The 26,321-nt window shown below is 36.7% G+C and overlaps 1 protein-coding gene across 1 annotated transcript in view; it reads left to right on the top strand.

The window, feature by feature from the left end:
* LOC119656570 (protein phosphatase PTC7 homolog) overlaps nt 1-26,321 on the top strand; it is an 85,324-nt gene that overhangs the window by 52,009 nt on the left and 6,994 nt on the right. The window contains exon 3 of the mRNA XM_038062957.1: nt 24,308-24,624. Coding sequence (XP_037918885.1) covers nt 24,308-24,624 — 317 coding nt within the window. The remainder of the gene's footprint in view (nt 1-24,307; nt 24,625-26,321) is intronic.

Raw genomic sequence — 26,321 nt, 5'->3', positions numbered from 1 at the left:
TTTCATGGCCGTGTAGAGTGTTACTTTGAAGTCGATGAAGAGATGTTGCAAAAGTTTTTCTATCAGAAAAAGGAAATCTGGTATGTTGCTGATTTGCCCGGTTGTCTGGAGCGATGCCTCGCTATATTTCGGCGATGATGTTCTGGGCGCATTGGGCTGATCTAGCCAGATAGTAGAAAATATCTTATAGATGGTACTCAAACAATGTGCCTCTATAATTACTGCACTGTGTCATATCTTCCTTTTCATGTATGGGGCAGATAATGCCTCGTTCCAGATCATCACTGATTCGCTGACCCAAACCTTGAGCATAACTTGATAAACAGCTCCATGTTTATCCAGTTCCGATGCACTTGCATCTGCTCCTGGCGTGTTATTATTTTTAAACCGGTGAATTACACGGACTGTTCCTTCCATGGTTTGTGATGGCAGCATTTGAAACTCGTCAGTTTGCGGTACCTTCAACTCACCGCTATTCATCAAAATACTCAACCCATAGCTCCAATAAGCTCGTACGGTCGCAAATCAGGTGTATAAGGTTTGATCCTGCTGACTTGCTGGTAAAACGTATTTGCGTTCTTTGAGAGTGCAGCATTGTCCGATGTGCAACATTCTTCCGTTCCGTTGCTAGCTTAAATTCATCATCAAATCAGTCTTTTCTTGTGACTGCGGCCAAATACACATACCCAAAAAAGTCTGCGTCCGCTAGCCTGTCATGACAAAAATGTGTTAATCTAAAAAAAAGTATTTTATTTAATTATATTATATTTATATTTAACGTCTCACCATACGGTCAAAGTTCTTACTGTACAAGATAATGATCTGGCCAGTCCTCATGTATTCCTCCGAGACTTGGGTTCTTAGCAAGAAATATTGCGAACTCTCGGCCGCGTTCGAGAGAAGAATCCTCCGAAGAATTTTTGGCCCTCTACATGAGGAAGCAGGATTCCGTATCCTACATAACGACGAAATCTATGAGCGTTACCTTGACCGTCAAATTGTGGATAAAATTCGGCTCAATGGCTACCTGGGATGGACCGACGGCGTAAGTCAGGACGTCATACATCTTTTCGTGATATCGAATTGGTGGACCTCGGCAGCCTAGACCGGATACCGGTGGTGGCGCCGTTGATGATGATGAGGATTTTATTTATTGATTTTGACAAACGACAAAAGTGATAAAATAGCTGTTTACTCGTTCGCTGATAAGAATCTCGAGAAAAAAATTGTTTCTTGTTTAAGGACGTAAAAAGGCTTCCAAAAAAGTCTGCATACACCTGAAAGAATTTATTCATTTCATTTAAACCCAGTAGATTCGCTTATCAATAAGAACTTTAATAGCTGGTTGCATAACCTTTTCCGTAAATGACCTCCGTAAGCCTATTTTGCACAGAATGAACTAGCTACTATTCCATTCGTCCAATATACATTTTTCAGAGCTTTTTTGCTTGTAATTCGATGTTTGGGAATTTTTCTTTTAAGCAAGCGTCAGAAATGCTCAATAGGATTTAGATCCGATGATGGAGGGGGTGTGCGAATCTGTTTTAGGACATTGTAGAGCAACCAAAGCTTGTTTATGGCAGTAGTATGCTTGGGGTCATTATCATGCTGAAAGTAAAAAGCATCCCCTAGCTTTATTTCTCAGCGCTTTCCTTAAGATTGCTTTTCAAGATATTCAGGTATCCATGCTTATCCATCGTCGACTCTATAAAAGCTAATTGTCCCACTTCGCTACCTGCCATACACCCCCAAAACATCATACCGCGCCCACCATACTTTACAGTGGAAATCAAATTTTGAACACCTTGCCAAAATTCTTTTGGCATGGTCACGTCGTAAGTTTTTGCAAATTCCATTATTGAAAATGAATGGTTTCTTGCGTGCTACTCGACCACGGTAATCGCATTTCCTCAAAATTATACGAACTGTTTCATCACATTTCTTTAATTTTTTGAGCAAGTTGGAATGCTGTTAAATGAGGATTTCCTTTGGCAGAATTTAACATACAATGACGTTCAGGTCGTCCTGATCGATATCGTGAAGTAAAAAAACCCGGTTAATTTGTAATTATCAACAATTCTTTGCAGCGAAGAATGGGTTCTTCCGACTAAATTCACGATTTCACGGAAACTTTTACCTTTTTCCGCCAATTTAGGATCAGTTTACTTACTTATTTCCTTTCCACGAACGGCCATAATTAAGGATACTTTTTAATTCACACAAAATCAATTAAGTACTTTATCAATAGTCACTAGATGCACAAATTAACTCGAAAATTATGTATTACCACTGGATATTTAGGGGAATCCCCAAATTTCGTGATCTGTACGCAGACTTTTTTGCATTTGCTCAGAAAAATGAGAGCCATTTTCTTGATTCATATACTTTTCTGTACATTTAGCACTCAAGTGCTTGTGAAGATCATTTGTCGACGATTCATCCCCAGAACCTCAGTTAGCTGCCGTTATGGCGGCATCCACTTCCCCTTATAGATGTTACGGAAGACTTTGTTGTGGGTGGCTTCTGTGTTCACTCACACCTGATTGTCAGAGGGAATTTGGGGTAGTTGTTATTCGAGTTCCATTCTTTGCTGGCTAGGAAGCCTATTCCAGCATTGTACGGTCGTTAAATATAGTGTAGTGTCTCTTCTCCAGCAAATCGAACCTGTTCAGCGAATCCCTTGCAGCGCTGTTACATCAGCTTTATATTGGGACGGGGTATTGACTAGCTGCTTAACAACTCCTGTTCTGTTCAGAGAGCGCACGGTCCATAAAAAATGCGCGAATCGGTTGTCCGTTTTCGTTATTGGCTCCATCGTTGTAAGATCAATCCAGTGTAAGCCTGCCTTCATGCCTTTCTAAAAAGTAGTTTTCCGTACAGTGTTGTCAGCCCTGCCCAACCCCCCATCTGAAAAACTGGTTAGTACACAATTCGTCCTGTTTTTAGACGCGGGAGGCTCCATCCTTTCCCGTTATCACAGAGAGGTGGAAACATGGTTTCTTAGTAGAGCTGTTGGTGTTGGTTCACCAAGCGTCTCCCAGATTTTGTGCTCCATCATGGATATCAATTGCCCTCAGGCCTATAATATGCTTTGATCGCCAACCTCAAATAGTCCTCAAAAATATGGTTGTTAATATGCTTCTTCATAACGACGATTAGTTAACATGATGCAATTTGGGTTTTCAATGGTGATGAAACTGGATTGAAATACAATTGAATCAACCCCGAAGGTCTCTAAGTAAAGTGTGTAAGTGTTTGGATAAATCATGATCAGCAGCAATTATGGCCATAGGGACTAGTGTTTAAAACAATAGGCTGTCACAAAGTAAGGTTGCGGTTCAAATCTCACTGGTGGCATAACAATCGACTCAACTGTGAATGAACATATGGCTCAAATCAAGTTAATCATCTTTGGTGAGCACAATGCTGACCACATTGCTTCCTAACATACCATTATGAAAATCGAATATTTAAACTTTAGCTTCTCGACCAGATTAAATAACGCTCTTTGCTTATATTTAACTTCCTTGTTAAACACTGGTAGCGAAATTGGCTTAATCATGCCTTTTAGGTGGCTACATTTTCTTTATATTTTAAGGTATAGTGGATAGCCTAAAACTAAGTTTTTGGGGCTTAGGATAGGGTGAATTAATTTTTTAGTTGGATTAGATGAAACACAGAGGTGAAGGGTCCCATATCAAACCCAATTTTGGGTTAGAATTGAAGGATCAAGGGCCACTTACAGAAAAACTTTCCTCCACTTTTTTTGGTCCATGAATCTATCTTTTTGGGCACGTGCCCAATTTTTGAAAACGGCGATTTTTCATTTCACTATGGTTCAAACTCACGTCGTATTTGTGGTTTAATATAATATATAGGGGAGTAAATAACGTCACCCACTTAAAGCCACGCTGTGCAGAGTGTGTATAGCAGAAGTAAGGCAGTTCTGATGAGGTGCCTTTGTCCTAGACGAAACTTAAATATCAAACTGTTCTTTTTATTGTTAAAACTGTTTTCCAGGGGTCTTGATGCGACATTTCTGTCATCAGAAACGATGGGGAAAATGAATTTCGTGCTTTAATTGTCACATTGCATTTTGTTTTAAAGAGAAACGTATCATCCCCACAAAAATTGAGTTAATTAATACTATCGAACATCCGCATCAGCGACTGCAGCTGTGAAACCGTGATTTACGGAATGCAGCGGACACCATTCCAAAGCTATCAGATCGGAAAACATGAAAAATGTTCAAGTAGAACATTTTACAAGATCGGAAAATGAAATTGCGTAAGATTGCAGAAGCCATGAGGAAATTCGTTGAAGGCAAAATAACATTGTGCACAAACATTTGTGTATGAAAAAAATAATCGCGCAATTGCTGCGTTTTCTCACTCGGGACTAGAAACAAACACTTATTGATTCCCGTTTCGGTTTAGCCTTGCTTTGGCATGATCGGCAGGACTTTTATGTTTTGTGACGACGGCGAACTATGTATCTATTTTTATTTGCAAGGGTTCAATCGGCAGTCTAAAAAATGGTCGGAATCGGATAGCAACCGTCTGAGGTGTCTGAAGTTCCAACATTTGCATTGATTGCACTGATGCTTAATTCACCGCCCACCGCAACGCTCTGTCATTCATTGGTAGAAGTGACGGTCGAATTGTGTCAATTACTTTTCGAATTGGTGAACTACTTTCCGTATTCAAAGTGAGTATTTGTTTGCACACCTAACAGGAGTTTACCCGAAAAAAAGAGGTTATGTCATTATAATTGCTAAAATATAAAATATACATATATAAATATAAACTATAATATAACTTCTCGTGCAAGTATTTTTTTAGTACCACGATCATATTCAGAGGTTTTCCATGCTGTAATTTATCGGCCAGGTATTGCCTACAGCGCATTCTCACCAACCACTCACGGCAGTGTTTGATTAAGATCTCCCTCCTTCTCCAGCCTTCGGCGTAAGGCCTACTTGATTGCATATGTCATCTTTTTCCCTTAATCGTTCTATAGGCCCCTTTTGCATTTGGGTCTCAGACAGCTTTATTCGTGCATTTATCTGCAGGGTTTGTCTTTCCACTTTTATTCAGTTGATAGGAGTTAAAATTTCTCTAATCATGAGTTTGAGTTTATGGGTGCCCCGTTTCCATCAGTGGTCGGAAGGACTTGATACTGTCCTCACGTCCATTTCGCCATTTCCTATTATTTTTCCTATTAGTTTTTATTAATTGGTCCATATATGTACCCACGAATATGGTGGCAGTTGATCCATATGCCCAGTGACTACTATAGACGCACAAAGCTTGTTACTCTGGAGGATCGTCTGGTGTTTCAGAGACTATTCGCAATATCATTGATGGCATCATTAACCTCAGCATCGCCCACATAATACTCTAAATTAGAGTTTCGCGATTATTGTTTGGCCTTAGCGGGTACCTTGTGATCTTCCAGGAGATATCTTTTCATAAACGTCTCTCTACCATCCCAAAGGAAGCACTGAAAACAGTAAGATATTAACTTCTTGAAAACAAAATACTGTACGTGTTTTTAATTTTAAGAAGAGCAAGTTCGCTGTAGTGAATCTAGAAGAGAAATCGATTACTATAGAGCGTTATTTTCCCAGAAGAATAGCCTGTGGAACATGGTCTAAGGAAGAAGGATTTTTTCAACGCATTGTAGCACATCTCCCGAAGGTCTATGTAAATCAGTGCCTCTAGACGCATAGTTTTGACCGATTGAACTGGTAAACGCAACGTTTGGCACAAAGTTGGTGCTCCAATAATGTAACTCTAATTTCTTAAAGCCTGCTGAGAAAGTGTGTGGTGAAATGAATCAAGTTTGGATTTTCCAAGAAAATAATGAGTCCATACTTCCAAGCTAACTCAGCGTGTAATAAAAAGAGGAAAGTAGGTTAGTTAAAATCGATCGACCACCTCAGTCAGATGCCAAACTAATAGAAAAAGTTTGGGTTTTGATAAGGCTCTGAACAAGTGGGAAAATTCTAGGAACAAAAAACACTTAATTTAAGTTAATTATATATTTTCTCGCTTATCCTCTTCTTTGTATACTAAGGACAGGATAGTGGGTTTCAACTTAATACCCAAAACAAAGCAAAGCTATAAAAATATTGTAGATTTCTTTCGAAAAGGGTAGAGATTTATGCTTTTGTCTCATAGATTTTAATTGCTCTGGTGGTTTTGCAAAAATAATCAACATGTTTTCGTTTGTTCAATACGTCCGGATAGCTGAGTAATTAGAGCACAAGGCTGTCATACGGAAGGTCGCGGTTCAAATCTTCTTGGTGGCACGCCGGATACCAGTCGGCTCAGCTGTGAATAAGTACCTGAGTCAAATCAGGGTAATAATCCCGGACGAGCGCAATACTGGCCATGTTGCCTCCTATAGGGTTCTATAATCCTGTATTGTACCTTTACAATGAATGAATTAAGTGTCTAACACACTTCAAGGCCCTGATCCAATTGGATTCTTGCTCCAACGATTATTATTATTAATACTTTAAGTCAATGGATATGTAATGTATCTGAAGAGATGGAAAGATACAAGGTTATAAGATAATATTTTTTTATCCAAGATTTCCGATTTCAAATACCTTTAATGTATTTATATTACTTTTCAATTAACAATTAACGATTTCGATTGATCCAGATTAACTAATCGATTATTATTTTGATTAGTTAAATTGAAGAATTAAAATATTAATCTATTAATGCCAATACTGATTGCTCGTGCTCGCTTTTGCATCTATGATGAGGTAGATAAGTTTAGGTTAACTGCACAAAAGTGGGCTCTGCGGAGGAGTTCCATTTGATAAGTTCGATTCATACGATCCATCAGCTAGCGTGTGTCCAGTACTGAACGTGCCAAACACAAAAGAATTATTCAAAACATTTACCATGAAAGTATTCATACAATCCAGCAGCAGTTTCACTCATGATCCACTCCACTAGTTGACAAAATATCTAGTTTGACCGCAATTGTAGCTGGATTAATTTTTGAATCGTGGCTCTTGGACTTTCTCGACAATGATAGCTGCTTGTGTGATTAACACACCACTGAGTTCTTGGGCGATGTATCCAAGAGCAATTGTTGCACTGCACTTCAGAAAGGCATATGTCCTCATGTTCTAAAAAGATGCCTTAAGGCTCTTGTCCTTCATGTTTATATTACAATTGAGTTCATTTATTCATCCGGTTATCGGGAGGATTTGTGATTTTTTTTTAAATTTTTGGACACATCGGATATGGAAGCCTGAACGTCATCCTTAGGCAGTTTTATGGCCTTCTAGTATCGTTTGTTGTTGTTCAGCTTCCTTTATGTGGTTTACTCTTTCTGCCTTTCAGATATTTATTAGTCTTGGAGTTACGTTACGAACATGAGCTGCACCTGTTGGCGATCAATAATGAAGTTATTTTTTTAGTTTGTCCTACTCTGATGGGGTCTCGCATACCCTTCTTTCGGATGACCTGCTTATCTACTGTCTCTTAGCGCACATTTTGTAGTCCAAACGCGATCTCTGATGGTCGTGTCACTATGCTTCAGTTTTCTATCTGTCGAGAATGGTGTTTAATTTCCAGTTTCCGTTATTCTCTTTCCGAAAAATAAATGTGCTGCTGAAAAAGGTAAAATGATCTTTCTAGGTTGACTGTTTACGCCGATCCTGATTCGAAGAGCGGAATTGCAGCCCTAACCCAAATTTTCCACGTACTGTTTCAAAAGATTGGCTAAGGATAGGCAATACGAATTCTAAATATATGCCACGTTAATTTTCAGATCTACGTGTGAGATAGATAAGTTTGTATTTCTTCCACGGAATTTCAAATTTCAAATATAAATAACTTTCTAGTCTATAATTGCTCTACAAATATTCAGATAAACATGTTTGTGTAACATTCTATTTTATCTAAAACGTAAGCCAATGTTATAAAACGCCCTAAGTAAATTTCGCTGATATTTTCTTTGATTACCTGAGCGCTTATACTAATGAAAAACCAATTAGTATCCATGTGAGAAAAATCCAACAAACAAAAACTATATCTTTTTCAACCTTGATTGTGAAAAACACGCTGGTAACATCTGTATGAACTTCAACGAAAAGGTATAAGTATTCACTATATTTCCTGTACCCAGAGTAATTAGTAGCATATGATTGCGAGAGACGAAGAACCTCCTCCGGGGTAATAAACTGTAATTTAATAGCACTACGTCATGTAAAGATACAGTGACTAAATTTTGGACATTTATGTGAAACATGTGTGGTAATTCTATACTTGCAGTAATGGTAACATCGTTGCTGCAAGTAGCTGCAACGAAATTTCATGCCATGGTTTGAAAATTCATATTTTTTTGTAAAATATTGTGGTCATAGTACACTCAAGCGATAATACATTCATTCGCATTCGACATAGTAATATTATGACTTCGAACATCTTACGGTGAAAGAATTGCTGTAACCATTTCCTACTGAATTTTCTTCATTCGATCGGAACGGTATTCCTCAATTCAGCGAATACGTTAAAATAGCCAGAATTCGCGAAAATAGTGTGTTCTTACTTCTTCGGTAAGTGGGAAAACGAACTGAATAGCTGTGATGTTTTGAAATCATGGGAGTTTCTGAGGCGATCTATATTTCACCAAGCGATTATGCTGGAAGAGCTAATTACGGGTTTGTATAAAGTAAAACCGACTGTTTGCTGCATGTGATCTAAACGATAACAATTATACGTATTGTGAATTCTCACGTATGTACTGCATGCAATCGCTTTACTTAGGATTGCAGGGCGTACCCCTATACATACAAAAGGCGATGTAAAATCCTGTTTGGTTTGATCAAATGAAAGATTTGAATTGGACGAATTATACACACATTTTAATCAAGGATCCATTCTTAAAAAGAACCCAATCGTAGCATTTGAAAGTAATCATGATGCCTCCACATAACATCTATGTCTCAACATACCCTCAAAGTAAAAATATATTACTACATTTTATAACTTTACTGGAAACCCATCCTGGAATCATAATGATTGGTAACAATAAAATAGGACATGAATAGTGAGCAATACTGAAAAGTTTGGTGCAAATGCTGCTATTGCAAAATATCAGTATCGCATTAACGTAGGCAGCTTCGTTCAAATGGAACCGTAAAGCCATCATATTTTCATAAAATAATTCCATTAATTTCAATATGTCGTACATTTTTAGTATAAACTTTTAAATGGAACAGAGTTAAAACTGTCATTTGCAAGTTGAGTTGTTTGCAAAACAAAACCTTACTAAAATCGGTTCACTGTCTGTCTGCCACACGCACTTTTCTCAGAAACGGCTACAGCGATTGACATGAAATTTGGTGAGAAGGTGGGGACTGTGAACGCCCAGACATGCAATGAATGATATCCTTTTAGGTTGAGATTTAGGGCAGGTCCCCATACATGTAAAACGGGGGTGTACAATTTTTTTCATCGAATATAGTCATGTGGGGTATCAAATGAAAGGTCTCGATTAGTACTCGAAGCCGGTCTTACTTTTGAGATTTGTTAGAAAGATGAGGAGTGGGAGGGGTGCAGGAGTGATGATTCCTATAACGAACCCATTCTCCGAAACTATTCAACCGAAAAATCTGAGAAGATTCATAAAGCTGCCCCTATATGGTGCCCATGGTGCCCCCATATCGATATCTGTTCAAATTAAGTTAATAATAGTATATTACCATATTTTTGAGAACCTCCCTTACGTTTATCCCAGAGTTATGGAACTTGGTAGTAGTATAAAATATAATATGAAGCATATTATCCCCAAGTTTGATCAAAATCATACTATTAGTAACAAAGTTACAGTAGCTCAAAGTTGTCTTTACCGTGTAAATTTGCAACCCGAAGTACTAAACCTGACATGCTAAATGCATATACATAAGGGGCTACGTACAAATGGGATAGTTCTACACTCAAATATATTCACAGAAGAAACAAACAAAACCTTTCATACTTAAAGCGTCCACCTCCCGGTTTCCCGACTTGTTTTTGGCTTTTCTTATAAATTTTTTGTGAAGAACTGGATAAAGATACAAATACGAATTTTTCAACATAGATTAATTAATATCTTGAGCGTACATAGTAATGTTTCTAGCCCAATCGCATAGTTTGTTATTGAAATACAGAGCAATTTATACACCCATCTCTAAAAAAAGGTGTTTTTCTGCTGCCACGCTAGAGGGCGCTGCGATCATCTTAAAGAAAGAAAAAATAACGGCATATTAACGTACAGACTTGACTACAGTCCGCAAACTAGAATTATTCAATATTAAACGCTAAATATTTGGTGCCTGGTTAAACTTTTTTTTGTGAATTTTGGTGTTTTTTCAATGAATAAAAAAAACTACTGAATGAATCGCAATTATCCTAGTTTGCGGACCGTAGAAATATGTTCTGAATAAGTTATGAAAATTTCAAAAGAGTTCGTTGGATAGATTTTGGGCTATGGTGGCAGTCGATTTTCAACATGCAGTTTCGAGAAAAACGGATTTGAATGCGATTTTCAGCCATAAAACCTTAACTGGCCATTAATCTGCTATACCTAATCCATAAGCCTTAGGTTTCCTCAAGAAACACATGTACAGCCTTGGCTTAAATTTTTGTCCTTTTAGCGAAGTCATTCGAACGTCTTTCGGACCGATAAATACGAGCTTTATTACGGCGATCAACATAAATCTGGACTTATCACGTGTTTAACACTATAATTTTCGAACGACTCAAAATATGACTTTGCCCATATAGTCTACACTATATCTAGATACAATTGATGTCAAAAAAAAAATTCGATTCCTCGGATCCGACACACGGGATGACCCCCTTAACAAAGAGACTAGGAAAATTTTTCTCGGAGCGTTTCCACACAGTCTGACCTCATCTGAGTCTCTCCATTTCCATAAAACATGTATGCCTAGCAAAATGTTGACATCAAAAGGTTGAATAATATGAGGAGGGTGGTTTGGCGCTAAATGCGTATCTAATTCCGCCCTTTAAAGTGCACTAGAACTTGGCGTACTCAATGCAACCCCAATCCCTGGAAAGTGCAACGTTAGGCACTATTGCGAATCATCTGGAAATTAGTTTCTATTAATTTCAGGTTTCCGCGATACACAACATTTTTTTCAGCAGTGTGGGCTCGCTTGATCCTTTTTCATGATGCAAGTGCTTTCCTGATAAGACAATAAGAATTGTGAAACTTGTCCAGTTTCAATATGAATACCAATCGCAGCTTTAATTTTTGTGAAACAAATTTATCTGAATAATTCAATTTGCTACTGATTTGATATCTCATTGTACTTGTGGTATCAACATCTCGCTATTTTTTTATAAGTTGTTTTTTCAGTTGATTCGGTTGAACATCCGCAATATAGCCATGGCATTCAAACCTAACTCATATGCTACCGAAATATATATGTATATGCCTTTGATTGAATTTCGCCGAGTGTATATTATATGAGGACGCTGGCCTTTATATATTCCAAAAAGCCCCATAGCACTTTTTACATCTGGATCGTTAATTATTTTCCCATTATACTATATTAATAAAAAACTGTAATCGCTCATAAAGCATGTTCTCCGAAAAATTACCTAAAGTACTATTATGTAGTTACACGTTAGAACATAATAGCCTTTGTTAACTGATTTTTTTGTACATGTATGTGGATATAGTGGAAGTTATTATTGGAGTTGTGTTATGCGTGTATGTTTCTAACATATTCAAATCGAATAAATATGAAAAACAATTTAAAGTGCAAAACTAAGGAAAGTGTACTAAAATGAGTCCATCAAAAATTCCCCTAATTCGTTAAACACTACTAATGTTGATTTTTGAACGGGTATAATTAGCTTGTATGATACGCAAAAATTATGTAATTATTTTTAGAAATATTTATGAATTTTTGTTGAAAATTCCGTTATTTTTAACTACAAAATTTAAATACTCCTTTTTTTAGTGACCCTGATCTCATTAAATCCACTTAATTTTGAATTTCTTATCAGTGCTAAAATGCATTTGGTGATAATAACCAAAACTAATTAGATGGTTATTTAGATTTATATTCTAGTTAATCTCCAGGCTTTAGTAGTCAATAATTATAGTCTAAATTTGAAACCCTACGATTCCATCGGTAACCTATAGTTTTTCCAATATAAATTCCGATTTTGCTAACACTAATAAAGCAATTGGAAGATGATGCCAATTATATGCGACGTCATGTTCATCGCTAATCAAATTATGGGGCATAAAGTGTATTGTTTATTAAAGAAAAAATTGTGTAAGATTTGTAGAAGCGGTAAAATCCTGAAATTAAGAATAACGCCCTTGCTCGGCTTCGAAAAAAAAATATTTCTTACCTTTCCAATTGTGAAGGGAAAGAAGTATACGAGGTATTTCTCCTTTGTGCTAATATCCTTAATTAATTATCCGCTTTGATATATATACGGTTTCATTCCGTTCAGTTTTTTTTTCGGTCGCAACCCAAAACCAACCGAACTGAGTAAAACCCTTTCACACGTGGTCTCCGAAACAATTGTATGCGGAAAGAAAAAAAAATTACAGTATAAGGAACCATACCTAGTTCTTTTCTTAATTTACATTGTAAAATGATATAATTTATGCCATGCGTGACGGTTCATAGTTTCAATATTCCCAATAAATTTTCTAGCAATGCGTGCAACCGTCTTTGAATAAATTGAGTATGAAAAGACCTTATTAAGCACCTCATTACTTGACAATTAGGCATGCAAGAGAAACTGGATTTTTAACTCGGAGAAGAAAATTCCTCTATAATATTTGGCGAGCTTTTCTTTGTTTTCTTTCGTAATTTTCCATTCCACTGTAATCCACTGTAATAATACAATAATCATCGGCGCGACAATCCAATTTGACCGGAGCCTTGAAGCGTGTTAGAGTACTTCATTCAAGATCGTATCGGTACACTAGGTAGCAATGTGGTCAGCATTGGGCTTGTCAATGATTATTACCCTGATTTGATTCTTGTATTTATTCACAGCTGGGTCGACTGGTAACCGGCATCCCGTCACGATACAAATCCCTCTGCCACCAGTGAAATTTAAACAGCGATTTTCCGTCAGCATCATAGCGTTCTAACCACTAGGTCAACCTAGGAAGGATGACAGTTTTTCACTTTGGCAAATTGTAACGAAAATTGTGTTCCCTCTGTGAATATTTCTCAACATTTCATGAATTTCCGTGAAATAAGCTGGAGGATATTTGAGGGTTATAGAATTCAGAGAGGATTGAACGCAAATGGGTAGTGGAGTTACAAACTGTAAGTCTATGGGCGGAATTTAACTTAGACCATTGATACAGCCCCTTCAATCTAATCGTTTCGCAATAATATAAGATTGATGCTTGCATAGAATTTCTAAATCTTGTAGTGATCAGAAAGAATTCTAAAAAATCCCTATTCTACCGAAATCATTACATCAGAAAAATCAATGCATCCAAATTTATATACGTATTCAGAAAAAAAAATGTAAGAGAAAATATGTATATTTAAACTTTAATAACCTTCCATGGTCTACATTATAACGTAATCTGTACGCTTTGCATAATACACTTAGTAATAAAAAATTTATTTCGCTCCTAAATAGCAAATTAATTTCATATGCGGAGATAAAACCGATTTGCGTGTTTTTGAAAATATATAATAAAGTCACATTCATGCAAACAAGTAGAAACGGGAAAATAAAGACCACGCTCAGCCTCGGATACACTACAGATCAATTTCAAACAATTTCGCAAGATAAGTTCTATCAAGTATAATAAATATAATGCAAAGATACATTTCTATCGAAAAAATGTTATAAAACTCTTTTGACATAACATTTTTAACTTTCGGATTCTATGGTAGTTGTTATACTTTATATTAACTACCTTATTTTATATTACATAACATTACATTTACAACTATTGAATAAACTTCACGGCCGACTGGAACGAAAAGTCAATCCTCGATTCATCACCAAAGTTAGGCTTCTTTGGCAGCGGTTAGTGTTTAGATGGGGATCATACAGGAAGATTTTAAATGTAAATATTATCAAGTAATCGGGTGAAGTATTTTCAAGGCGTAACGTAAGCTCAAATCATCGTATACATATATTGCCAATAAGTTGAATTCTCTGCAAAATTATGCGTTCATCCCTCACGGTTCAAATTGTAACATTTTCTTTCTGTGTACGCCTAGGCGTATGTATATATAAAGAAATCTATTATTCCCGACTATGTAAACTATACGCATTACAGGCGCTACAGAGATCAAAAATGCCGAAATAATAAAAAAATTAAAATTTTCAATTTGCAATATGATACTCGAATTATTTCAACAACCTCAATATGTTCGCTAAATGCGCAATTTATTTTTCCCGAAAATTTTTACCAATCTATTATATGTTTTTTCGTGTGTAGTTGTAAAGTGTAAAATGTGCTTCAGATAGAGTATTCCTTCTTGCGGTATGGGACTGAGAAGATGATCAAAGCTTGCGGATGTTTACAATGAAAAGAAAAACGTTTGAACAATTAGGAATAGTCAAGGAAGTTTTTTTGTCCCGCTTTTTCTTAAAAATATAAGAAATTGACTTAACTTTTACTATAATAATCAAAAATTTGTAACAGCTTAAAATCTAATTCTTCTTTTAACCATTGAATGCAGGCCCCGATTATGATGCCCCTTATTTGTCAAAATAATTAACACACAGCCATTCTTATCTCCATAACGAATCCTCCAACTACCCATTGGTCATAATCAGCGTTAAATATAATACTCTTGATTTGCTACCATCCAACAAGCTTAAGTAATAAGATTTAATTAAGATATACCAAATTAACCAAAAATCTTATCTTATCGCCGCATCCTTTCTTGGAAGTAATGCTCTATTCCCCAAAAATAATGTATTGGCGTTCAGCTTTGGCATTCCATTCAAATCATATCTAATCGATAATAATTTAATTACCAGGCCATGAAAATAAATAGCTCAACATTATCTCAAGACGTAAAAAGCAAAGTGTGAGATATATGTGTACATATACACTACTTATGTAAGTATATTCATAAGATAGTGTGAGAAATTAGATCAAATTGTAGTATATCAACTCAATTTGTATCGATTGGAAATGAAAGGTGGATGAGATAAGTCATAAAAAGCAAGAACTGTGCCAATAGTGTATAGTGATTGATTACTATTCTGGAACATTTAGCTAGAAAAATATATTGTTTTATCTTCCTTTTTAGGCTGATAAGAAATTGAACTAAGCTCATTTCAACTTAATGCCATTACTAGTCATGATTTTTTTTTTAAAAAGTCATGATTATCAGGATTAGTCAATGGTATCATACGAGTAGTAAAGCTTTTGATGTTTTAAAGACAGAAGAAAGCCCATTATGTTACCCTTCCTTGTAAGTCTGCCTAATCTGTGCATTATTCGTCACATTATTGTTTCTGAAGGATTCCAGTCTTTTCTGAAATAATAAAAAACTTGTTGTTTCTTTTTCGTTCGTGTGGATATTTATTCTTGTAAATACCGATATTTCGGGAACCACTTGTTCTCTGCATCATCCCTTAGATACACACCAATGAAAAAGAAACAAGTTTTTTATTATTTCAGATAATTAGTCGTTGGAAACACCGCATAATTACACTCAGATATCCAGTCTTTTTTCAAATTTATGGAAAAATATAAAAATCTTTAGAGTTAACAGTTCCGTTCAATAGAAAGTATTTCCTTATATTGAGCAATTTACAATCTGCAAAATTGAAGCAAAGTTTCCGTTCCATTCTTTGTCGTATCGTTCAATAATAAAAAAAATGAAAAGATTTTATTTACTGGTATCAAGTGGGTAATTTGATAGCCAAATTACAATAGTTCCATTTTAATCAATGAGAAAAGAAATTCTAAGAACAATATTGAGAAAAACTAAATCGAAGTCTACAAAGAACATCGGTCATAAAATCGATCAATTTTAGTCAATGGAAAAAAATCCTATGTACTACAAAATATTACTAAGAAGCTACAGTTCAAATTTGAATTTTATCGGTTGAAAATTGGAGGCACTAGATTTTCGTCCAATTTGAAAAATAGTTTCGAGTGTTAAAAATTTAAGGAAATTCATATTCCACCTCTAATCGTAGAGGTGCCTTGGCCTGGGCCATACAATAGGTCTTCGGAAGGAATATTCTAATGCCCCTCATTCTTCCTTAGAGAAAAACATGCTCTACGGATTTCTCTAGCTTCTTCAGTAGGGAGACTGGACTATACGCCTGGCGTCTAACAAAAGTTATAACAATAAAATGCCATTGTAATACCAAGTTGATTCATAACTTGCATTATATCATTGCAGGCACCATTCACATAAATTACTGCAAGATTCTCAGCAATACCGGGTACTACCTAATTTTAAGTAAATCGTGTTAGTAACTTCACTCATTTTAATATGTTACGAATATAAAAGGCTGTTAAAATCAATATAATTGAGAGAAACACGAGTTACGACAAAACCTATTTTGTGTTTTCTAACTTACTTCTAAATCGGAAACAAAATTTCGAAAACTGATCGCTACCATTTGTTCTCGGATATTTAGTTTCAATTAACCTCGAGAACTAAAATTGGTACTTTGATTTGACACAAGCAAAAATCAATGATCAAATCAGGGCTACGTAAAGCCACAATTTTCCAGGAAAAAGTTCAGGAACAATCGGTATAGACATTCTGGACGTGTGAGATTTTGCTTTATCCTGCTGAAACCACGAGTTTCGACTGTCAACAATAAATTCTTGCAACTATAGTGAACACTTTTTTTTTAATCAATTGTGCACATCCCTCTGAGTTACCGGTTATCGTGTGACTGCTTAATCAACTCTAAGAATGAGTAAACATCAGAGCAACCTATGAATCTAGTCCAAGAAAGGCAGGAGCGCTTCCATCGGCTTTGTCAATTCAATAGTAAAATTTGTTGCGGTTTCTCGACCTGTTTCTTGATGTTCTCTTGTAGAACCTCAGTATTTTAGAAATAATGCATTTGCTACGGATCAATCAATGCAACTGTTGGATTTTAACAATCGCCAAGAAGAGCCTTTTCGATACGTAGATGATTTCCAATGTTTATATTATTCGCCTTAGAGAAAGTTATTGTGTCACTTGTATTTAACGATATCTTATTGATGAAATGTCTGCTTTAAATCGTCCTTTTATTATTCTGGAAGTAGCGGTAGTATCTACTGGTATAATGGCGAGATTGCATATTATATCATCTTTAAATTTTGGTATTATTCCTATTTTTAGTGATGTTCTTTATTTTGCCATTTCTATTAACCAGGGCTCTTCTAGCCTAAGTTATACGTTTCAGTCTACGGCAAGTGTACGTTTGATATTCGTGGATAAAATTTTAACGGTGTCTAGCACATAGAGCTCCCTCGCAATTTAAACTATCATATAAAACACAGCCAGCACAAACGAGTACAAGGGAATGACCTGAAATAAATAAACTGGAAAAAGACTTTCATACAAAGTTCGTACAAGGGAATAACCTGAAATAGATAAACTAGAAAAGGACTCTCGAAAAGGTTCAGCAGTATTCCCCGGTTCCCGTCCTATTAGATCAAATCGTTCTTCCCGGTACATTTTTCAAAACACTACTACAGATTGAAAAGTATAGTTTTTTATGTAAATTCATTCTTATCATGTTTTTAAAGGATACAACTTTTTTCATCACTTTATTATAAATTCGAACAATTTCGGATAATTATGAAGTTTCTTCTTGCACATTGACTCTGACATAAGCTTCTGCTCGCTTTTTCTAAAAAAATTTCTATGTAATCAGCGTCTATTTCTAGAGTGGAAAAACAACAGTGTGAGCACTAATCTCAGATCTAGATTTTCCAGTTGTGTAATATCCGGATGGTTTGGTGGTTAGAGCGCTAGGCTGTCGTACGGCAGGTAGGGATTTAAACTTCACTGGTTGTAGGGAATTTATATCGTGACTGGATGTTAGTCAACTTAGCTATGAGAACCTGAGTCAAATCAATGCAATAAGCGCAGGTGAGCACAATGCTGACCACATTGCCTCCTACGAATACACGGTAACCTGTGCTTGATCGTTTGAACAGTTTCAGGCGTATAGTATTTCTGAGAGCGGATCCTGCCAATTAATCTGCACCTTTTACTAGGTTTGTTTCAAAAATTCCCGACCTTATCAGCAAATAATCGTGGTACATTCAACCTTATGGTTCATATAGAACTGGCGTTGGACATTATACAACAACCACTCTCGTGCTGAAAAAAACCGTGTACTAAGGGTTGTTGTTCTACTAGAAAATTTAAGGTGGAGTTTTGCAACAAATTCTAGCGTCGCACATTCAAGTATACTTCCGCTTCATGTTCTAGTCAATAAATACCAATCTTTTCATTCTGGTCGCATTGCAGTTCCAATTCAACTGATCCTCCTTGACCCCTTGACCGTTGCATGTATGGCGCAAGTTATAAGCTTCATAATGGCTTATCGACAAAACCCAAGCAGATTGTATTTACTTTTAACAGACCACGGAACTGAATACCAAAAGATTATTATAGCACGCTGCCCTTTCGGTTATTTATGGAAATGGTGGTTTTCTTCATACCGAGCGACTATGACATTTCGCTGCACAAAGTAAACTCGTTCACCCATGCATGTCGCAACATCTTCCAATGTCGTAACGCTTTTAAGCAGAATTTTGTGTGAATTGCGAATATGTCACATTGTTTTCGAACTGCCAGCTTCCGCAGTGGGTCGTCCCACTTCATGCCCAACCCTGTGTTATTTTATATCTATGGTAGACTGCATTCACCGAATTCTCTACTTTGCGATTGTACGGGAACCTTCATCTATTTCATAAAGTGGCGATAGGCAGCGTAAAGTTACCAGTCCCAACTTTTTGATCATTTTGTCATACAGCAAAACGTGGTATTTCCGAATATTAACATTCTCGTGGTTTCTGTTGAAAAGTACTGAAAAGTGTCTATTTAACATAAAAGGTACCGAAGAATGAGAAAAAATACTGAGGTACTAACGAACTTCAAAAGGCACTAAATTTTGTACCTCTAGTACTAAAACCGTCAACACAGGATACAGGGTATCTATACAATCCATTTTTCGAATTGGTATTTTTTCCTATTATGATTTTCAAGGGCGCTGTACTTCAGTTTCTTTATCGCCATACTCAATACTGTGATAAGCTTACAGAAACGGGACAACCGGCTTTGAGATTTTAAAAGTCTGATCATCTATTCGTCTGCTTGGTGAGGAGTTTGGCCTTTCCTACAGTACCGTTCAAACCATTATCCCAGAAAATTTGCAATGAGGATAACGTGCGCAAAATGGGTGATGAACAGCGAATCGTTTGCAGATTCCAACATACATTTTGATATGCATTAGAGAAAACTCAAATTTTGTTTCTAACATGGCTACCGGGGACGAAACCTTGTGTTTTCAGTTCGGCTCGGAAGCAAAAACGTCAAAGTTTGGAATAGTATACAACTATCCTCATCCGAAAACACCCAGATGATTGCAAATTCAAGGTGAATATCGCGCTTCTGATCTTTTTTGAATATCGTGGTGTCATTTAGAAATAGTTTTTACCTCCTGGACACGTCGTGAATGCACAATTTTACGCGGAATTGCTCGAGCCAACCCTGTGCGACTAGATATCGCCAATTAGTGGAAGCTTGTTATAGCACTGCCACCTTGCCACCCCGTTTACTTAGCATCCTAAAAATACTCAATTAAAAGTTATCAAGCCAGAAAAATATACAGAAACAAAAGATGTGAAGAATCCAACAAAAAAAATGTTTAGCCACGCTACGATGTGTACATTCATGGCAGGATGTGCTAAACTTTATAATGATCACTTTCATCCCGTATCCATGGTGCAGCAATACCTCACTGCACTACGATAAAATACGATACATGTGTTCATAGTACTGAATCCTCGAAGCCTGCGAGGAAGAACAATAGCAGAATAAAACTGTTGTCGTCAAAGTCTGATAGAAGTGAAAAATAATTTCCTAATTAACTCAACATGATACGGAACAGATACCTTTGTAAATTGTGCTGGATATATACATTTCTGAGAAGAGTATAGGATTCATTAAAGAACATCTAGAAAAAATCGTTACCATCCCAATACAATTAAAATTAAATTCAATGAGGGCGCACTTTTTCCTTAAAAAATAGAACGTTCATTGTAAAAGTATCTACTGCTGCTATTGCTTGTAGTACAAGTAATTTCGTGGTATGTTACATTTCATTACACTTTAAATTGAATCAACGGGGATGATGAAGCCATCACTCAATCCTACATATTCATATATGCAAATAGCATTGCATCAGCAAGCTTTGTGGTCGCGACTTTGATTCGTCACACCCCAATACAAGCGTCCCTATTGATTAATTTTATAGCAGTGACCAAACAATCTCTTCCAGAATGAATAATCTCTTGTGTTCTTTGGATTGTGTTTTAAATTTATCTGAATTAATCCGGCCTTATGCCTGCTCAATTAATATCAACAATCAGTTCAGGGTTACACTGAGAGTGGAGGTATAATAGACCAGTAAGGAAGAATATAAATTTATCAAACTTATTACAATACCAGCTCAGAAATTACAATAAAAAAAATTTTAGGCAATTCTTATTTCTTATAATTTCTTATTTCCAAGCGTTTCAAACGAATTTCACATATTAATTATTGATTATATTTATTCAAAGTGTTTATAATGTATAAAATAATGGGGAAAGTACTGATTCCTAACATTTTGTATGGAAATAATTTTGGGAGGAAACCGTTAGCAAAATTATTTGCCTCTGCGTGGAAGATTCGTAGTCCTCGGAATCGCCGCTAGTCGATGAATTTAACTTTGATCAATAATATCGTCGCTCCATTATTAGATCCGAGCACCAATTACTTCCCATAAGAATCAGGAATCCTTACATGATTGTGTTGTGCCAATCAAAAAACTCCTGATTGCTTGATCAAGAAGTTTTAACAGCTTTATGCTTCCGTATAAGCCTTAGAATAGCAAATCGAACTGTAGTACAATCGGAGAAACTGAATCCCAAGCTGACTTTAAAACAAAATGGCTTTGCCGTTTGTAATTTTAACTTCAATGCCAGGGTAAAGCTTGGCAATGGCACCGAGAACGGGAGTTGAAGTTTTAAACATCGGTTCCACACCAACATTTCGTCACCCAGGCTGCCAAGAAAGCATTACCGACAGAAATTTCGGAAGACTCCCTGACAACTTCCCGGCGATCTTCTATCAATACATCGCGTTCCAAGCGCGGCAATCTTCTACACCTATCAGGCCGCGGAGATGAACATTGGGAGATTGGTCGAAGTTGTCGGATCAGATTAAGACGCGAACACTTTCGAGCGTAGTGGCACTAAAGCTGGTACTATCGTAAGTTCACTTATAATTCTGATAACAACAGTTTGTGGGATTTCCATGTCCGGTCCTGTCAAGCCTCCCGACCTGCAGAGGGTGTGTAACAATCTCCGCCGTTTGGCACAACGTGCAGGGTACAGATCAGTTAAAAGGAGACTCACCTACACGATAAACAAAAAACAAAGCTTGTCGCTGGCAGGAGTTAACTGACAAAGTGGATGAGGATCGTTGAAAACTGTTAAATATCCCGAAAATTGAAGCCATGTGGAAATTCTGTTTCCTTAATGCCGAATTGTGCGGGCTTTTTCTCTACGGATCTCGTTCGTGGAAAGCGTCAGATATTGCCCGCTTTTCACTTTGAATAAGGTGAAAGAAGCAGTTCTCTCTCATGAAAAATAAGGATGTGCCAAAACTAGAAGGTATGCCGGCAGAGGTATATAAACTGGTGTTCCATCATCGGCCGAGTATACTGCTCAGCGAATTCAGTGCTTACCTGTAAGGTGGCAAGGCTCGTGCAACTGAGTGGAAATCCTCGAAAATGCTCTAAAAGCTCATGAGGTATGATGATGATGATGATTTATTCCCGAAACAATTCGGTTTTTGAACAGGGATATTGACTGTTCATCGAGCTTCACCCAGTATTGATCGAATAGTGCACCTTGTAATACTTCATGTCAAAAATACCTTCGATTCCGTAAAATTACAGATATGCTAGGCACACCAGAAATAGAAAATTAATTCCAAACACAACCTCTTGAGGAGGGATAATCTGAGAGACCGCTCCCTGCTCTATAAAGTGCTACGAGTACATGGGCAAAAGGAAGATGAAGATTACGTCGTCATAGGGTCGGACCTCTCAAATGCATCTTACGATAGTCTAACTTGACGTGCTAGAAAAGTTGTGCTTGGTCGGTTACGCAGATGATTATCAACGTTTAGATAAAATTTGGTAACCACAAATAAAAGATCCAAACTGTTTCCGTTTCCTTTAATATTTTTTTGCCTCCTCTAGCATGAGGCATCTTCTTATGAGTACAATGTAGTTCGTTTAACTCTATATGGCGGAGGTTTGGGTTGATACTTCCGTATATCCGTGGCAGTTTCGAGAGTAGGGTGAACTTGTTTTCTTACCCAGCTTCTAAGCGGGCAAGGAGGTTTTCACTGCTCCCTGCACAAAATTGGGATGACACCATGCCCTGACTGTGTGTTCTCCAATTGGGTGGCGACTGACGCCGATTAGACATTTTTCTTTGTTGAAGGTGGGGTGGGATTCCTGATCAAATTAATGCAGGTACAGGGGGGCTCCCCCCAAACAACATTGTCAGAGAGATGCTGAGGGGCGCTGACAGATTGAGTTGTTTTACGCGTTACGTCCAATTCTTATTCTCGCGAATATTGACCTCAGCGGGCAGAGGGACCGAACAAAAGGCGTCTGAACTAAGAATTCCCTTCCTCCCCTCTCCTTAGTTTGGTGGAAGGCATTACCTGAATTTAAGGCTCCCTAAGACGGGAGAATCTTAGATGATTAGATTGATTCCCTAACGACAGGGAGATGTTTAGTTGGTAGTCCGACGGTTTACGGCTGCGGGAGTCCACTACTCATGAGACGCATTCATCTACTCTATCCAAAGGAAAAAATGGAAAACAAAACAAAGAAATATATTATAAACAGAAAACGAATTTCTAAGCTCCGAAATTGGAACCACTTATTCTAATTTGTGGATGGCTGGAGTTTCATAGCAAAAGGTGATCGTTCAAATCTCACTGGAGCCGAAGATTATATCTTGCCTGGATACCAGTTGACTCAGCTGTCAATGAGTTTCTGAGTCATATCAGGGTAATAGAGCACAATGACCACATTGCCTGCTGTATTGTACTGTAGTGTATCGTTAGAATGAAGTGCTCTAACACATTTCAAGGCCCTCATCCAATTGTATTGCCGCGCCAATGATTATTATTATTCTAATTTCAAAGCGACACATGTAAATAAATTATTTGTCCTAATTTCTGCGAATTCTAATTTTTGAGCGGTATATTGGCAGTTTTTCAATAAAAAAACTCCCCACTCTCTCACTGTTGAAGATATTGGTTGACTGTGAGGAGACACACCCAAAACGACTCATAAAAGCTCGTGACTCTAAAGCAAAAATGGAATCAGCGTTTAATTGAAATAGCCTGCTTATGTATTTGCATTGAAAACGCTCAATGTTTAGGCATTTTATCTTAAATAACAGTAAAGGCATTGTAATATATGTATATCAATAAGCCCGAATTTTCAGTCATAACAATGCGATAATAAGAATACATTTGCCATCATAAATTTAACAAGCAACTAAGCCAGCAGACGCTGATAAGATATATTGCAATAGGTTAGTTGCATTTGATATGATATTCAAACAACATCACGAATGTCGCCTTGATGAACATGATACAAACAAACAAGAAAAGGTAGACTTAAGGTGAACAAATAAAACGATATCAATTCAGGGGAATTTTTCACTTTACAAATTACCAAGTGTTATCTCCCCACATAAAGATGTCGATACACGTATTCGATTCAGCCAAGTATATTCAGCTCTAAATGATTCAGTTTTATCATCACGAGTCAATTTAAATAACCTTCACGACATGTTCGCAGCCATATCTTAAACTTGGTTACTTAAGTCATATTTTATCGCATAAAATGTGCTTCCCATTGTTGAGCGTAACAAAACTACTGTTCAACTAAATATGAGATCACTCTATTAGTTCACTAAGATAAAATCCCTAATGCATATTCCATATGATTAATTCTGACTTCTATTTTTTTTCTATTTCTAGGTAGTAGTACAGCCTGCGTATTAGTCTTACATCGAGAAACGAGTACACTGTATACCGCAAATATTGGCGACAGTGGTTTCATAGTAGTACGAAAAGGTGAAATTGTTCATCGGTCCGAAGAGCAACAACACTATTTCAATACACCATTTCAATTATCGCTGCCACCGCCCGGGCACGGACACAATGTGTTAAGTGATAGTCCTGAATCGGCAGATACCTTAAGTTTCCCGGTTAAGGAAGGCGATGTTATCCTCGTCGCAACGGATGGCGTTTTTGATAATGTGCCTGTAAAAATTTTATTAGATGTTCTCAAAGAGGTTAGTAAATGTTTAGCCTGGGAGGAACTTTTAGTCTCTTGTTCATCTTTGATCAAGAACACAATAGATAGATTCATCCCAAAGTGCAATCAAACATTAGATAAGAAAAATAGATTAAGTTGCGTGACGGCTTCACTCTACATTAGAAATGAAATTATGTAAACAGAAAGTGTCTCGCTTAAAGAAAACAATTTTGACTCATTACTGATAAAGCTAATCATTTTACAAACAATGTCAGGAAGCTCAGTTCGCATATTTCATTCAAGCCATTTTCAATTCTGGCTTTTCTTCCATGTTAAATAAGGAAAACTTAGTTGAGCTTGAATTGCATTAGGTAACATTCAGTTAAACACGCGGGCAGTATATGTAGCATGCTTAGAACATATTAAAAATCGTTGACTCCACTTACTATTGCTATGAAGAAATAATAGATGCTTCAAGTCTTGACTCCCATCAATAAGCGAGTTTTTATATTGAAGTCCACAGATAAACTTTAAACAACTCTGTTTCAATTAGATATAAATTTCAGTCGTATTCCAAGATACACCCCCAGTAACCTTCAGCTTCAATTGGATTTCTCAATTATAAATAATTCATTTCACCTTGCAGTTATCAGAAACTTTTCTAAAAGTAATTCATGTAAAAAAGATATTTGAATATATGCTATATGCAGTTGGATGTAAAACATATACCTTGTGCCGCTATGGCTTGAATACAATTGAGGGAAATTTTCTCGGGGGCAATTTAGTGCTTATGAATTTATGAAAGTGCGTTGTTTTTAAGATACTAAGTGCACGCGATGTCTTCTATAGCTTTTTGTCATTGGATAAGGAAATAGCAATTCTGAAGAATGCGGAGAAATAATGAAATGATATTTATGAAAACATTTGCGTGCCGCATTGTTATCAGAATGTTTTGTTTGTCGTTGGATCTCGTTCGACATTTCCATGGAATCGGCTTACGAATAGTATTGAAGTAATAACCGAAAACTGTGCATCCTTCAAACAACTAATTGCTGGGCGACATAACTTCCTGACTCCACAATACCTTATGATTGCTTTATATAAATAAACCTTCTATTCATGGAATATGGTCGATTATCTTCTCTCCATTTCTTATTATTACAACTAATTATTGATCTTGAAGAAATTTGTCTATTTCATTGTTTTTGCAATCAACACTCTATGAAAGTTAAGTGTACAAAGCCGGAATAAAACCGTCATCTCCCTTAAATAATATTGTAAAGGAAAGTCACACTGGGTCTTAGAAGCAATATTGTGCTCCTTTTACTTGCTATAGTATAACCACTAACGATAATACGTCATTCAGGCCTATAACCAACAGGAACTTTGTTATGCCCCCTACTTCTAAGTGATTCAATTTGGCATCTGGTATTAAGTAATCTCCCAGGTGCTTCAACCTACTTTGCACAAATGCTGGACATTATCCCACAACATGTGTGAAGGTTTCATCACTTCTTCACTCATTGTTATCTCTTGATATCAATAATTCAGAATACCGCCTGAAACAATATAAATTTTCCTTCGATTTAGATAGGTTCCCGTCTCACTGTTACTCCCGGTCATGCTGAAGGTCGTCTTCCTTGCCTATATCTGTATGTAAAGGTGGAGAGGACCTATTCCCAGAAGTACCTCCAGAGATGCCGTTGGGTAGTCTTTGAAGTTTGTGTAACTGTC

Source organism: Hermetia illucens, chromosome 5 (assembly GCF_905115235.1).
Source record: "Hermetia illucens chromosome 5, iHerIll2.2.curated.20191125, whole genome shotgun sequence".
NCBI lineage: Eukaryota > Metazoa > Arthropoda > Insecta > Diptera > Stratiomyidae > Hermetia > Hermetia illucens.
Note: the sequence above shows the minus strand (reverse complement) of the source record. Positions and strands in the feature narration are given on the sequence as shown.